Source organism: Rhinatrema bivittatum, chromosome 8 (genome assembly GCF_901001135.1).
Source record: "Rhinatrema bivittatum chromosome 8, aRhiBiv1.1, whole genome shotgun sequence".
NCBI classification, from domain to species: domain Eukaryota; kingdom Metazoa; phylum Chordata; class Amphibia; order Gymnophiona; family Rhinatrematidae; genus Rhinatrema; species Rhinatrema bivittatum.
In genome coordinates, this window is record NC_042622.1 from 166297347 (window position 1) to 166313492 (window position 16146).

The 16146-nt window shown below is 50.5% G+C and overlaps 1 protein-coding gene across 14 annotated transcripts in view; it reads right to left on the minus strand.

The window, feature by feature from the left end:
* Positions 1-16146, minus strand: part of MYO18A (myosin XVIIIA) — a 224063-nt gene that overhangs the window by 51546 nt on the left and 156371 nt on the right. For all 14 annotated transcript variants that reach the window (XM_029611140.1, XM_029611139.1, XM_029611136.1 and 11 more), the window contains 3 exons: positions 15755-15866; positions 13886-14013; positions 12109-12263 (listed from right to left, as the gene is read on the minus strand). In XM_029611140.1, coding sequence (XP_029467000.1) covers positions 12109-12263; positions 13886-14013; positions 15755-15866 — 395 coding nt within the window. The remainder of the gene's footprint in view (positions 1-12108; positions 12264-13885; positions 14014-15754; positions 15867-16146) is intronic.

Here is a 16146-nt window from a genome sequence, read left to right on the forward strand (position 1 = left end):
AGTCTTCAGAGTCCTTATGTTCGTCTGGGGATGGCAGCGAGATGGTTTGGTTTAGATGGAAATGAGAAACCACCTTCAGAAGGAAGGAGGGGACAGTGCGAAGCTGTATGGATCCCGGTGTGAATCTGAGGAACGGTTCCCGACAGGATAGTGCTTGAAGCTCGGAGATGCGACAGGCTGAACATACTGCCACTAGGAATGCAGTCTTTGAGATAGCACAGACCATGGCGTCCACTTTTGGGAACCCTAGGAGTTCTTTGGCCGTGGGTTCCAGGGGGTATAGGGTTTCTAGGGCCCGTCCTCCTTTGAAGATGGCCTCCAGGGCATTCCATTCCAGGTCAATCAGTTGTTGTACGGCCTGCAGCATTGGGAAATAGCATGAGGCCTGACGGAGACCAACCAAAACTGGGTTCGTCTTTGGCTCTGCTGTGGTACTTGCGCCAGGAATGGCCAGCGACTTCAGGCTCAGAGACATAAGAGCTCATAACTCGTCTTTGGAGAAGAATCGCATCATGGTTCGGTATAGTTCCATCCCTGGAGGGATTTCCCCTTCCTCCAGGGGGTCAGGCTCTTCCCCTGAGGCGTCTGTGTCCCCTAAGGGGAGGCTTTTGCCGGATATGGCACGTCTCAGGGGGGTCCGAGAAGGGCTTGGAAGGTCTTGCTCTTCCGGTGGAGACTGTGGCTGTGTCACGGGTGAATCTGCTTGCGCCTGGACAAAGGGTTTGCAGCCCTTTGAAGAATTCCACCCAGGAAAAGGTCCCTGGGTCCCTATTGAATCCAGCGGGGTTCCCAGAGGCACCCATCTGAGAAGGGGCCGAGCCGGAGATACAGAGGTCTGGTACTATCATTGGTGGAGCTGGATTCCTCTACTGGCTGAGGGGGGCCTAGCTTCAGTTCCCCGAGTCTCTTCGCACTGCAGGCATAGGGCAGAGGCCACTTCGGGTTGCGCAGCTCTCAGGTGGCAGGCTGGGCAGAGGGCTTGTCCCTTGGCTTTCTTGGCCGGCAGTGCTATGATTTGTGCGCGTGGAGTGGCTCAAAACTCGGGTGTGAGCGTAGGTGTACGCGCGCCGGGAGACTTAGTTGAGTGCTCCGGGTGCGCAGACGATGTCTGTGTGTGCAGGCCGCTATTTGTGCGCTTAGCAGGGATGTGTGTGCTGCTGTGGGCACAGGCCAATTTGTGCGCCCGGCACAGTTGTGCGTGCTGCTGTGTGCACAAGTCGTTTTTGCATCCAGCTCACCGCTGAGCGCACGGCTCAGTTGTGCAGACAATAAGGCGATCAAGGGGGGAAAATGGCACAGACGACCACGCGGGCAAGATGGCGAACCCCCGAAGGGTCTCCATGTGAGAGGACCCTCGCACCGGATCGGGGTCTAGCCTGGACGGGGCTGCTCAACCTGATTTAACAGACGCCTGAAGGACGATCTGTGTGGCTAACCGAGCCTTGGAGACCGGAGACTTTAAGAAAGTTTTCTACCTTACCTTGTCTCGGCGCTTCCTGGTCTCGTGCCGGGACGTCTCCAGCTGCAGGGGGAGAGGGAAAATACCTTTACCGCCACGCTCAGTATTGCACCCGCTGCCTCTTGGCCACTCTGGGGCTAAGTCCACGCTGGGAATTGGCTACTGGACCAAGGCTCACCTCTGAGGGATCTCGGACATCACCTCAGGAATTCTCGACTGGGGAAGGGACCTTTAGGTATCACCGCAGGAGAGCGGGGCTCGTCTTGTAGAGGTAAGATTTTCTTTCTTCTTTGGTTTGGATTTTCTCACACTGTGCAAGTGTGTGTAGTGTCCCAAACTGCTTAAGAGACGGAGAAATACTGAAGAGCTAAGCTTCCTGCACGGGTTATATGTAGGCTGATGTCAGATTGAAATCTGACTCCATCTCCCAACTGCTATCAGGAGCACATTATACCCATTGGTCCTGAGTCCATCTGCTACACGCTAGGAAATAGTTCTTACCTGCTAATTTTTATTCCTGTAGTAACACAGATCAGTCCAGACTCCTGGGTTTTGCCTCCCTGCCAGCGGATGGAGACAGAGAAAATTTCACTGACACTGTACATAACCCAGTGTGCCACCTGCAGTCCCTCAGCATTGAATGAACCCAAGCCAAGATGACAGTAACCACCTTAATGTTGGGAATCCCGGCCACGGTCGGGTCCTCCCTTACCGGCAGGCTCTTCTTCCGTGCCTCGGGATGCCCCGGCCGTGCTTAGGCCGCAGCGAGGCCTCCTCTCGGCGTTCTCCCCACGAGGGAGACGCTGTCATATTCCTTGGGCGGCTCCGCCCACTAGGCATGCATGTGCCCGACTGTTTCAAATTTAAAGGGGCCGCGGCAGGAAACCACGGTCCCTTTCTCCACATCATCACTCCTGGCCTATTTAAAAGTTGCACGAGACACTAGTGCTTTGCCTTGGCAACAGGTCGCCTCCTTGGAGCTCTGAGTTGCTGATTTCTGCTGTCCCTGACTCCGTGTCTGATTCCTGCTGTTCCTGACTCCTGCTGTTCCTGACTCCGCTCCTGCTTTCCTGCCTACTCCACTCCTGCTCCTGTGTTCCAGTCCCCGTCTGCTGGCTTCTTCAGCTTGACTTCAGCTTCATCTTCTGGCTTCTCCTTGTCTGCTGCCCACCTCGAACCTCTGGACCATCATAGACTCTTCTCGACTGCTGCCTGCCACGACTAGAACTGTTCACTTCTCTCCTGGTCTTGATCCACCTCCCGGCTAAGAGTACCACAGTAGGCCTTCCTTCAGTGGTTCCATCTCTCTCTCTAGCTGGCCCAAGGGTCCATGCTCTCAACAAGTTTGCCAAGGTCATGGACCCGGTGGACCTCTCTGGCCTCCAGGCCATCCCTGGTCTGGCTCAACGAATGCAGCAGCAGCAACACTACTTAGATGTCTTGACTGCTACCGAACGACTAGCTAACCGCCTGGATTCAACACTCCCAGTGGTAGCCCCGCCACCGGCTCCTCCAGTCGCCGGTCTGGCCGCATCTACGCACCTACCAGGGCCACCTCGCTATGCGGGAGAAGCCAAGCAGTGCTGGGGTTTCATCAACCACTGTCTCATGCAGTGGTTGATGAAACCCCGGCACAGCTGTTATCTATCTATTATGGTATTGTGTTGTGGTTCTGCAATGTAACGCATGATATACACCAATAAAATAATAATTTACAAAAAAAGAAACCCCGGCACTGCTTGGCTTCTCTTCAACCCATGCAGTTCCCCATCTGATCAGTTGAAGACCACCTACATTCTGTCTCTATTGGATGGAAGTGCCCTGGCTAGGCCTCCCCTGCTGTGGGAGCGAGGTGATCCACTGCTGGGAAATCTACAACAATGTTTGCACAATTTTAAGTTAGTATTCGATGAGCCAGCTCGTCAGTCTACCACAGCGTCAGAACTCTTGCATCTCTGGCAAGGCTCCCGGCCGCTGGTCGACTACGCGGTTGAGTTCCATACCTTGGCATCGGAGCTAGGATGGCAGGAGGACAGTCTACACAGCATCTTCCTAGAAGGACTATCCCCGCGCATTAAAGATGAGCTTGAGGCAAGGGATCTTCCTGACAACCTCGAAGGCCTGATCGACCTGTCGGGAAGAACTGATCGCAGGCTTTAGCAATGGGCCTGAGAAGTTAAACCTGTCCATAGACCCTTTACACTGGCTCCATCCTTCTCCCAACTGATGGCACCACCTCCGGAATACCAATCCAGTCAGGGTGTGGAGCGCATGCAACTCTGCCGCAGTCCCCTCACCCCAGAAGAAAGGAAGCGCCGCCGTACCCTAGGCTTGTGCTTGTACTGCGGTGGTAAGGGACACATGCTAGCACAATGCTGGGAGCGACCGGAAAACTCCCAAGCCTAGGCGTTACTGGGGAGCTAATCCTAGCTGTGTGAGTCCTGCTCCCCAATGAACGGTTCCAGTCACCCTGGAGTATCCTGGGGGAACTTTTACCACCTTGGCTCATATTGATTCTGGATCCAACAGTTACAACTGCCCAAGGTTCCTCACTCGCCGCCGCTATGAGTTTCTTCTATTATGGCACTCCTCTGCCAGGCAGCATTTCATCTACCACCACTCCTGTGATCCTACATACCGGAATTCTCCACAAGGAGAAGACCTCCTTCTATGTCTTGAACAAATCCATCCATCCCATAGTTCTGGGCCTACCCTGGCTTCAGAAACACTCACCACTCATTGATTGGAAGTCTCTACAAATCACATTCTGGAGTCCAGCCTGCTTTACGATCTGCTTGTCGAATCTGCCACGGCCTAGTGTACCTTTGGCCGTTACTCCTCTGACACTGCTGCCTCAGTACACAGAATATGTAGATGTCTTCTCCAAAGAAAAGGCTGAGCTTTTACCAGAACAGCGGATCTTCGACTGTGCCATTGATTTCCTACCTGGCGCTATACTGCCTCGAGGGCGAGTTTATCCATTGTCCTTACCTGAGACTTGGGCAATGTCCCAATACATCCAAAAGAATCTGGATAAGGGGTTTATCCGGCCATCTATGTCTCCAGCTGGGGCCGGATTCTTTTTTGTTGCCAAGAAAGACGGTTCCCTTAGGCCCTGTATAGATTATCAGGGTCTCAACTCCAATCACCCGCAGGGACAGATATCCTCTTCCACTCATCCCTGAGCTTTTGGACCGTTTACAAGGAGCAAGGATCTTTACTAAATTAGATCTCCGAGGAACATATAATTTAATACAAATAAAGCCAGGCGATGAGTGGAAAACCGCATTCAATACTTGTGATGGGCATTACGAGCATTTAGTCATGCCTTTTGGACTTTGTAATGCACCAGCGATTTTCCAAAATCTGATGAATGAGGTTTTCAGGACATGCTCCATTCTTCAGTAATCATATACCTTGATGATGTCCTCATATTCTCTAAAGATATCACCACACATCGACAACAAGTACGTCAGGTGTTGCAACGGCTCCGCGAGAATCGCCTATTCGCCAAATTAGAAAAGTGTGTATTTGAACAATCATCTTTACCCTTCTTGGGATACATCATATCAATCTCAGGATTCCATGTGGACCCAGAAAAGGTATCAGCAATTAAGGATTGGCCTCGCCCAGTTGGAGTGAAGGCCCTTCAACGCTTTTTGGGGTTCGCAAACTTTTACCGACATTTCATTCCCTATTACTCACAGAAGGTAGCACCACTTACTGCGTTAACCAAAAGAGGGGCCAATGCCAGAGAATAGCCTACAGAAGCAATCCAGGTGTTCGAGGAACTAAAGTAAGCCTTCCTGCTTGATTCCTGCCTACATCATCCAGATCCCACATGACCGTTCATAGTGGGGGTAGATGCTTCGGACATCGCGGTGGGGGATGTTCTCTGTCAACTCTCTGATAAGTGATCACTTCTTCCTTGCTTGTACTTCTCACGGAAGTTTTCCCCCGCAGAGAAGAATTACGGAATAGGGGACAAAGAACTCTTAGCCGTAAAAATGGCATTTGAAGAGTGGCGCCAGTGGCTGGAGGGGGGCCCAACATCCAGTGGTGGTATACACCGATCATAAAAACCTGGAGTATCTGTGTTGCGCACAGTGCCTAAATCCCTGACAGGCTCGCTGGTCCCTGGTTTTTAGCCGCTTTAATTTCTCTTTACGCTACAGACCAGCCTCCAAGAACATACGAGCAGATGCCCTCTCCTGTACCACAGAATCCAAGGACTCGCCCTCCATACCACAATACATTCTCGACTCCGTTAAGGTCCTCCTTGCAGGAAGCTCATCTGGGCAGGGGTGTACCCCTGTCCCTTCTGAACTGGCTGGTCCTCATGATAGACGCGAGCCTCCAGGGCTGAGGAGCTCACTGTCAGGAACTGATGGCCCAGGGACGTTGGACCAAGGAAGAGGCTCTTTGGAACATAAACTGCCTAGAAGCCCAGGCACTCAGATTGGCGTATCTACAATTCAGCCACATACTCCAGGGTCAAGCGATCCACGTAATGTCGGACAATGCAACAGCAGCCTATATCAACCACCAGGGTGGAACCAAAAGCCAGCAAGTGTCACAGGAGATTGTATTTCTGCCTGTGCCATAAGGAGATCTTCTACAGAGGATGTCAGCCTCCCACTTGCAGGAAAAGACAACGTCAGAGCAAACTTTCTAAGCAGGAAGAGTCTGGATCCAGGAGAGTGGGTATTGTCGCCCAAAGCCTTTCAGCTGGTAGTAGATCGCTGGGGTCTCCCGTCCATCCACCTGCTGGCCGCATCTCACAATGCGAAAGTTCCCCAATTCTTCAGTCGCAGAAGAAATCAGTTGACCCTGGGGATCGATGCTCTCATTCAGACCTGGCCGGAAGAGGAGCTGCTATATGCCTTGCCTCCATGGCCCCTCCTAGGCAGGGTCATTTGCAGAATCGAGCACCACAGGGGATTAGTCCTACTAGTAGCTCCAGGGTTGGCCCAGGTGACCGTGGTATGCGAACATGTGGGTCTCCCACCGCATAGAAACTTGCTACAGCAGGTACCGGTACTTCACGAGAATCCAACTCAATTCTGTCTTACAATCTGGCCCTTGAGAGGGCTCGCCTGATGAAATAAGGATATTTGGTGGCAGTAATTGCCACCTTACTCCGTGCGCAGAAGTTCTCTACATCCCTAGTGTATGTGCGGGTCTGGAGAGTATTTGAGGCCTGCTGCGAGGAACTTGGTGTTTCCCCTCAGACGGGTAAAATCCCACTAATTTTGGAATTTTTGCAGAACGGTTTGAATAAAGGTTTGACCCTTAACTCCTTGAAGGTCTAGGTAGTGGCTCTCTCCTGTTTCAGGGGCGAGATGAACAGAACCAACCTGTCGGCTCATCCAGACATAGTCCGTTTTCTGAAAGGGGTAAAGCACCTCTGGACACACCTATGGTGGCCAGTTCCCTTGTGGAATATATTAATCTAGTATTGGAGTTTTTGGCAGGGTCCTCCATTCGGCCACTGTGTAGTCTTTCCTTATTAACCATGAAAACAGTGTTCCTAGTGGCTATATGCGAGGCACGTCGCATCTCTGAACTACAGGCATTTTCATGTCGGGAACTGTTCCTCCGGATGACTCCAGGAGCATTACAGCTTCGTACTGTTCCATCCTTCTTGCTCAAGGTAGTCTCAGAGTTTCATTTGAATCAGTCTATTTTGTTGCCATCCCTCTGCCATTTGAATGTCAATAGGCTTTTGGTGCGGTATTTGGATGTTTCAGAACTGGTCCAAAAGACAGACCGCCTGTTTGGCCTTCACAGTGGAAGGAAGCAGGGCGAACCAGCTTCACAGGCTACCATAGTTCGCTGAATTAAAGAGGTGGTCACAGGAGCCTATGTGGAGGCAGGAAAGCCATTACCCCTTCAAGGGGTAATGGCTTTCCTGCCTCCACATAGGCTGCCCCTTCAAGGCAGTCTCATGGGTAGAAGCTAGACTGCTGTCTCCCGTTGACATCTGCTGAGCGGTGATGTGATCCTCCTTGCACACCTTTCTCCAGGTTCTATCGCCTGAACATTCAAGCCTGGGAGGATGCAGCCTTTGCAAGGGCGCACTCCTCAGCCCCACGCATTGGAGGTCGGTTAAAGTTATATCTCGAGGAGTGGGCCATAATCACATCACCCACTAAAAGATATGTTCATGAAATCCCCTTGCACTTACGAGCAAAACAGTTAATCGCCTCCATCTCTTGGGGGCTATAGTGCCAGTGCTGGTTGTGGAAAGAGGGTTCAGAAGGTATTCCATTTATTTTGTAGTCCCAAAGGACAGCACCTTTTGTCCGATTCTGGATTTAAAGAAGATGGATCTGGCACTCAAGGTGCCCTGTTTTCGGATGGAAAAGCTGAGGTTGGTGATTGCTGCGGTGCACAAGGGGACTTTTTGGCTTCTCTGGATTTAACAGAGGCCTATCTCCTCATTCCCCTTTGTCCAGACCATCAAAGGTTCCTCAGGTTCATGATCCTCAGCAAGCATTTTCAGTTTTGAGCCCTGCCACTCGGTTTGGCAACAGTGCTAAGGACTTTTACAAAGGTGATGGTGGTGGTAGAGCAGCAATGCGGCAGCAGGAAGTTCTGGTCCACCTAATTTTAGACGACTGGTTTATTCGGGCAAAGTCGGAGGCCCTCTGTCAGTGGTCAGTGACGGTGGTCAAACAGCATTTGCAGTCTTTTGGCTGGGTGGTGAACTTCTCCAAGAGCCAGCTGGTGCCTTCTCAAGTGCTAGAGTTTCTGGGGGCCTGCTTCGACACCAGGCTCTGAAATGTTTTTCTCACCGAGGAGCGGATTGTCAAGATCCAGGGTCAGATTTCCAGGTTGCTCAGCAATCCAACCCCCAAGGTCTGGGATTATCTGCAGGTTCGTGAGTCTATGGCTTACACTTTGGAATTGGTCCCTTGGGCCTTCACTCATATGCATCCTCTTCAGGTGGCCTTGCTCTCCAGGTGGAATCCTGTCTCAGAGCAGTTTCATCTTCCTCTACCTCGTCCGGTGGATGCCTGGGCCAGTCTGGATTGGTGGCTGTGTCGGGACAATCTGACCTGCGGGAGCCCTTGGAGGTTCCGGACTGTCTCTCCAGTTGGGGAGCTGTATGTCAGGCTCAAGTGGTGCAGGGACTCTCAATATCACATCAGGGGCTCTCAATATCACATCAAGCCTCGTCATACGTGCACTGTCTCTACAGACCACATCAGGACTCATATGTGCACATCTGACTCTGTATACATCATGCTTTGCATTTGTCATGCATGCACATCTGGCTCTCAATATCACATCACGCCTTGTCATTTGTACACACCTGGCTCTGTATATCACACCAAGCCTTGTCAAACATGCACATCTGGCTCTGTATACCACATCACACCTTGTCATGCATGCACATCTGGCTCTGTATACCACATCACACCTGGTCATGCATGCACATCTGGCTCTATATACCACATCACACCTTGTACTTGTCATATGTGCAAATCTGGCTCTGTATACCACATCACACCTTGTACTTGTCATATGTGCACATCTGGCTCTATATACCACATTACGCCTTGTACTTGTCATATGTGCACATCTGGCTCTATATACCACATTACACCTTGTACTTGTCATATGTGCACATCTGGCTCTATATACCACATTACGCCTTGTACTTGTCATATGTGCACATCTGGCTCTATATACCACAATACGCCTTGTACTTGTCATATGTGCACATCTGGCTCTATATACCACATTACGCCTTGTACTTGTCATGTTTATTAGAAAATTTGCTTCACTGCTCCTGGAAAATTGTATTTTTTTAAATTTCTCTCTCGTTAATTCTATTTTCTCTCCTCGCCTAGCGACAAGTAGAGAATTATTAACACAGGAGGCAACACTAGAACATTTGCATTAATTAAATCCGATCCTTTCAGCAGCGAGATAAAAGCAAACGTTGTGTTTAGGAATGAATACTCCGCGAGCATCTGGCCCCGTGCCTGGATGCGCTGGGGTGTGTTTAGTTGGGAGTTTGCTGCGGAAGGGGGCTGAGGGAACTTTCAGCCTCACCAAACTCTGGGCGTAAGTTCAGAATGTGCTTACATTTGGTCGCATTAAAAAAAAATGTTTAAAAAAAAGAGACTTTCTAGGGGCATTATGAATTATTTCAAAATGTTATGTGCATAGCTTTATGGGCAATATTACATGCACAACCACCAAACGTTCAAACGCAATGCATGTAGGGGTCTCCTGTCTGTAACATGGGGTGTTTTGTGCCTGCTTAAAATTACGCACATGACTTTGTATTTAGGTGAGCAAATAAATGAACATTTTACCAACATGTACACAAACACCCTCCATGTAACGCAGCCTCTCCCTCTCTATAGATCTGATGAAAGGAGTCCTCAGTCCGTGTGCAGTGCAGCATGGATGTGGTTGCGTCTGCGTTCGGAGGGGCTATGGGGGTTGGCATTTCTTTGGTGGGAGGGAGTCGGGTGTCTGTATTTTGGGTGGGTGTGCCTGAGTCTGGGGTATGTTTGAGCATGTGTGTAAGGATGTACAGTATAAAACAACCAAAAAAGAAAAATCTATCTCCCCGATTTTTACCAAAATATTTTTATGATGACCATTAAGTTATATCTACTTATGTGATGACCTTCATATATGGCATCATCGTAGATGTGCTGTATGAAAACACAGTATATTAACTCTGCCGTGATGTAAGATCATAGGTCATAATTTTTGTGAAAATAATGTCCGTGCAATCAAAGTGCTGAAATGAAACAATGTTTTAAATTCTTCACGATTAATTTCTTCAATTATTTGATGCTAATGCTTATTCTTAATGCTGAACGCTATAAAGTTACAACGCTGAAAACATTGGACAAATGTACTTAGCTGGCAGAACGTGGATAAATCTGACGGTCTGAAACAGGAGAATTTTTGAAAAATTCTCCTGTTTCAGACCGTCAGATTTATCCACGTTCTGCCAGCTAAGTACATTTGTCCAATGTTTTCAGCGTTGTAACTTTATAGCGTTCAGCATTAAGAATAAGCATTAGCATCAAATACTTGAAGAAATTAATCGTGAAGAATTTAAAACATTGTTTCATTTCAGCACTTTGATTGCACGGACATTATTTTCACAAAAATTATGACCTATGATCATACATCACGGCAGAGTTAATATACTGTGTTTTCATACAGCACATCTACGATGATGCCATATATGAAGGTCATCACATAAGTAGATATCACTTAATGGTCATCAAACATTTTTTTGGCAAAAATCAGGGGATATAGTGAATATAGAATCAAAAAAGGAAAACTATCACCTGAAGAGAAAATACCTACATTGACACACCGGCTTGTTAGTTAAGATGTACAGTATATACATAGATGTGTGTGTGTGTGTGTCTGTCTGTCTGTCTGCGTGTATGTGAAACTAATTGATCTATTTAGGGAGGATGTGGCAGAAGACTAAGCGATCTGTTTGAGGAAGAGGAGTTGGATAATAGCCACTGATCTGCACGGTACAAGGACACTTAGTGCAGAAGCGGCATGCTGATCTGTGCCCTAGAGGAATGTGCTTCGCGGGCAGGATTCCTTCAGCTCATGGCTGCTCTCCGACCCCCCTCCAGCGCTGGCAGAGATTCCCCGTCTGCATGCCACCACTGCAGGGATTCCGGCTCCTGGAACTTGCACCTTCGTCTACGACAGCCGTGATTCCCACTGGTACATTCATGTCCTGGCACATTGCCCCTACCCTCCCTTACACCCCATGCCTTGCCTGTCACAGCACATCCCTAGCCCTTGCCCTTTAATAGGGATGGGAATTGTTTTTCTGACGGATGAAAATATCGTACGATATTTTCAAATCCGTCAAGTATCAGGGGGGGGGGGGTCCCCCGAAAGTGATAGGAAAACCCCATGAAATTTTCGTGTGATTTTCTTATCGTTTTGGGGGGGGAGAAAGGGCATACAGAAAAAAAAACCCCAAATCCACCCCGACCCTTTAAATCTAATTATTTAGAATCCCCCACACTTTTCTAAAGTACCTGGTGGTCCAATGGGGGTCCTGGGAGCGATCTCCCACTCTTGGGCCGTCGGCTGCCACTAATCAAAATGGCGCTGATGGCCCTTTGCCCTTACCATGTGACAGGGGCTATCAGTGCAATTGGCTGGCCCCTATCACATGGTAGGAGCAATGGATGGTCTGCGCCATTTTTAAAGATGGCGCCATCCGTCCATTGATCCTACCATGTGACAAGGGCCGGCCAATGGCACCATTAGCCCCTGTCACATGGTAAGGGCAAAGGGCCATCAGCGCCATTTTGTTTACTGGCAGCCGATGGCCCGAGAGCGGGAGATCACTCCAGGACTCCCACTGGACCACCAGGTACTTTAGAAAAGTTTTTTTTTGGGGGGTGGGGGTCGGGAGGGTGGGGGATTCTAAATAATTAGATTTAAAGGGTCGGGTCGGTTTGTTTTTTTTTCGGCTCGGGACAGCCGAAAAGAAAAAGCGGTCAGAACCGCGGGAAACGAAGATTTCCCGCAGTTCTACGAACACGATTCCGGAAACGATTCACATCTCTACCCTTTAATGCCACATGCCTTGCCCACTCCATGCCCCACCACACTGCCTCACTGCATACCGCCTCTGCTTCTTCTCCAGCTCATGGTTTCGACCTTGCTGACCCTCCAGATGCAGTTTGGTGTCCTGTAGCTCAGAGGTCAGGCGTTGGCTCTTCTTCTTCAGCTGCTGGAGGGTGCGTTGCGACTCCTCGTTATCGACCTGTAGGTCCGCCAGCTGCCAACGAGCCAGGAAGAGGGGTGAGAAGGCAAGTCAGTGGCAAATACGGCAAGTCAGAGAGTCAAAGGGGCACACAAGCTGGGAATGAACCAAGCAGAGGGGGGAAGAGCACACACCAGCAAAACACCGCAAGGGAGTCGGGCTAAACAGCAGGCACCAGGGCCGGACCGTGCTGTGCACGGACGATTTGATCTCCGAGACAGGTCCTCGAGTCAGCTGGGGCTGGGGGCGTGGCAGAGGTAATGCTCACAGCCCCCAAAGACAGTGGGGGAGTCAGTCATGGTCATGGTTCAAGGGTGATACTTAGTGGCTGGATTCAGGGCCCAGGACTGCAGGGTTTTGTTGTGAGGAAGAAAGGAATATAAAACAGCGGGAAAGTCCCTGGGGAGCTGGAAACGCAGGAACAGGGCAGAAGATCCCAGCCCCGATTCTGACTGAACTGGAATTACAAAGGAGGAAACTACCAGAACTCCAACAAGATCACACACCGGAGAAACGGTGCCAAACTGATGAGGAGCGATGACACCAACAAAGGAGAGGGAGGAGAGACCATCTCCACCACAGGCGTCAAACCGGTACCCAGTTACTGAAAACCTTGACAGTCAGCCAGGGCCCTCTGTGCCCAGGCAGAGCCCCTATGTCCAGCGCCAGGGTCAAACTTAGGCATGGCCCCTGTACCCAGCAGCACTATGCTCAGATTTAAGTGGCGCTCCTAATGGAAGGACGCTATGCTGGACCTTTATCTCTTGGAATGTAAATCGATCGCAGCGACTTCAAAGACGCAGCAGACAAAATTCGCTGCCATTTGGACTCCATTTACCAAATCGATACCTTTACCCACAACCGACTTTACCCTTTAACCAAGTGGATGTGTCCTTGTTTTGTTTTGCTTTGCTGGTTTTGCTATGTTGACTTTGGCTTGCTCTTACTTTATTTTGTCAATATTGTTCTGATCCCAACCTGCTACCACTCACTGTATGACATTAATGCCTTGTCTTATTAACCCACTGCTCTGGTAAGGCTTGTACCACATTGTTGATAGTTCTGTGACGTCCCTGTATTGTCATAATTTGTACAAGTTTATCCTAGTGTAGTTTACTAGTCTCTGAGCGGACGATGTTGGGAGGGAGGGAAGACACTATACAAGAATGAAGAGAAATACTGTGTTGTTATTACCCATTCATATTAACCTGGGCTGAATAGTACTAGATCCTCAAAGGGATGGTTAAACCAAGATTGCGATACACCACATGCTGTTTGGGTCTCTTCCTGTTTGACCCTAGATTTATGTCTATGTATTTCGTTCTTACTTACAGTTGTATTACTCTTTATGAAAATTCAATAAAAATAATTACAAATAAAAAATAAGTGGAGCTCCTGTGCCCAGCGTTGAGGTCAGACTAGGGCATGGTCCCTTAACTCAGTGGCATGATCAAATTAAGGCAGTGCTGCCATCAGACTAAGCAGAGCAGAGTTTTATGTTGTTGAGTTTTTAGTTTAGATAGGTTGGCTTTGCATTCCTTAAATAAATAATAAGCAAGCAAGCTGTGGCTCCTTTGGCGAGCACTACGGTCAGATTAAGCCTGGGCCCTGTAGTATTATGCCGGGGGGATACTCACTCGTCTCTCCAGCTGTCGCTTGCTCTGCTGCTCCACCTCCAGCTTGTCCTCAAACTCCTGCTGCAGACGCTTCTTGGTGAAACTGACCTCCCGGACCGAGCGCTCGTACTTCAGGCGCCACTCCCCACCTGGAGGCAGAGGATGCGTCAGTGCTGGCTGGAGGTCACTCGTGCAGAGGAAGATGCCTGCGGACGGCGGCCGACGGAGAACGTGCACCCCCAGTAATGCAGGGCAACAGGTGGTGGAAGGACTGCACCTCCAGCCCCAGCGGGTGCCCTCGCCCCCAAAAAAACCCCTGTCCAGCTTACAGACCCCTTCAGACCTCTGCTGTAAGAGTCCCCATAGGTGCCCAGGCCAGGATAAGGAGCCCAGGAGGCAGAGTCAGCTTTTACGTTCTGATCGCAGGGACCCCTGTCCTCTGCTGAGTTTCAGCCTACAGATGGAGCAGGGATCGGGCTCGGGGAGGAGCGCACTCTGCTTTCCCTTCATTCTTGGGATGGGACTCTGTTTGGCTGCTTTTCAATACTAACTATTGCCGTTGTAGACTTTCAGCTTCTGAATAAGGAAGTGGCGGGTCAGGATTACACAACGTTTTACGCTGCCTTTCCATTGCCAGGTTAGGGAGTGGGTGCTTTATGAACACCCCCTTTTCACCTGGTTTTTGTAGGATGGGTTTTTGGTTGATAGTTTTTGGTTAATTTAACATTCCTCTGAAGGATACACTATAGAACTTTTTTTTTTTCATCTATTCAAGTTCCTGGAGGAAAAGTCCATAAACCTCGTTTAGCCAGGCAGACTTGGGAATGCCATTGCTCAGTGAGTGAGTGTGCCCTGCTGCGCTCAGCTGTGCGCCTTGCTCAATGAGTGAGAGTGCCCTGCTGCGCTCAGCTGTGCGCCTTGCTCAGTGAGTGAGAGTGCCCTGCTGCGCTCAGCTGTGCGCCTTGCTCAGTGAGTGAGAGTGCCCTACTGCGCTCAGCTGTGCGCCTTGCTCAATGAGTGAGAGTGCCCTACTGCGCTCAGCTGTGCGCCTTGCTCAATGAGTGAGAGTGCCCTGCTGCGCGCAGCTGTGCGCCTTGCTCAATGAGTGAGAGTGCCCTACTGCAGTGAGCGAGAGTGCCCTGCTGCGCTCAGCTGTGCGCCTTGCTCAGTGAGCGAGAGTGCCCTGCTGCGCTCTGCTGTGCGCCTTGCTCAGTGAGCGAGAGTGCCCTGCTGCGCTCAGCTGTGCGCCTTGCTCAGTGAGCGAGAGTGCCCTGCTGCGCTCAGCTGTGCGCCTTGCTCAGTGAGCGAGAGTGCCCTGCTGCGCTCAGCTGTGCGCCTTGCTCAGTGAGCGAGAGTGCCCTGCTGCGCTCAGCTGTGCGCCTTGCTCAGTGAGCGAGAGTGCCCTGCTGCGCTCAGCTGTGCGCCTTGCTCAGTGAGCGAGAGTGCCCTGCTGCGCTCAGCTGTGCGCCTTGCTCAGTGAGCGAGAGTGCCCTGCTGCGCTCAGCTGTGCGCCTTGCTCAGTGAGCGAGAGTGCCCTGCTGCGCTCAGCTGTGCGCCTTGCTCAGTGAGCGAGAGTGCCCTGCTGCGCTCAGCTGTGCGCCTTGCTCAGTGAGCGAGAGTGCCCTGCTGTGCTCAGCTGTGTTCCCTGCTGCACTCAGCTGTGTGCCTTTCTCAGAGAGTGAGTGCTCCCTGCTGTACTCATCTGTGCTCTTTGCTCAATGAGTGTTCACTGCTATGCTCAGCTGGGCGCCTTGCTCAGTGAGTGACTGTGCTCACTCTGTGTTTAAGTGAGCAGGCTCCGCTCTATATGCAAGTGAGCTCACCGTGCCCGTTCTGTAAGTGAGCACACCACATAGTCTGTGACTCATCTCTGGCAGAAGTGTGACTGACCTGTGTCTTCATCGTCCAGGTCACCGTTGAGCTCAGTTGCACGGATGAGACGTGCCTCCATCACCTCCATCTCCATGGACTCCATCTGCTTTCTCAGTGCATCATGTTTAGTCTGGGAGGAGGCAGAAGAGCAGAGACCAGGGATACTTTACAACAAAGGAAGGAGTGCTGCAGAGACTGCAGATATCTATGCAATGAAGGAGAGTATGTCACAAGGATCACAGATAGAGCACACTGAAGGAAGGAGTGTGGGAGGGACCGCAGATATACACACCGAAGGAAGGAGTGTCACAGGGACCGCAGATATACACACCGAAGGAGGGAGTGCGGGAGGGACCGCAGATATACACACCAAAGGAAGGAGTGCGGGAGGGACCGCAGATATACACACC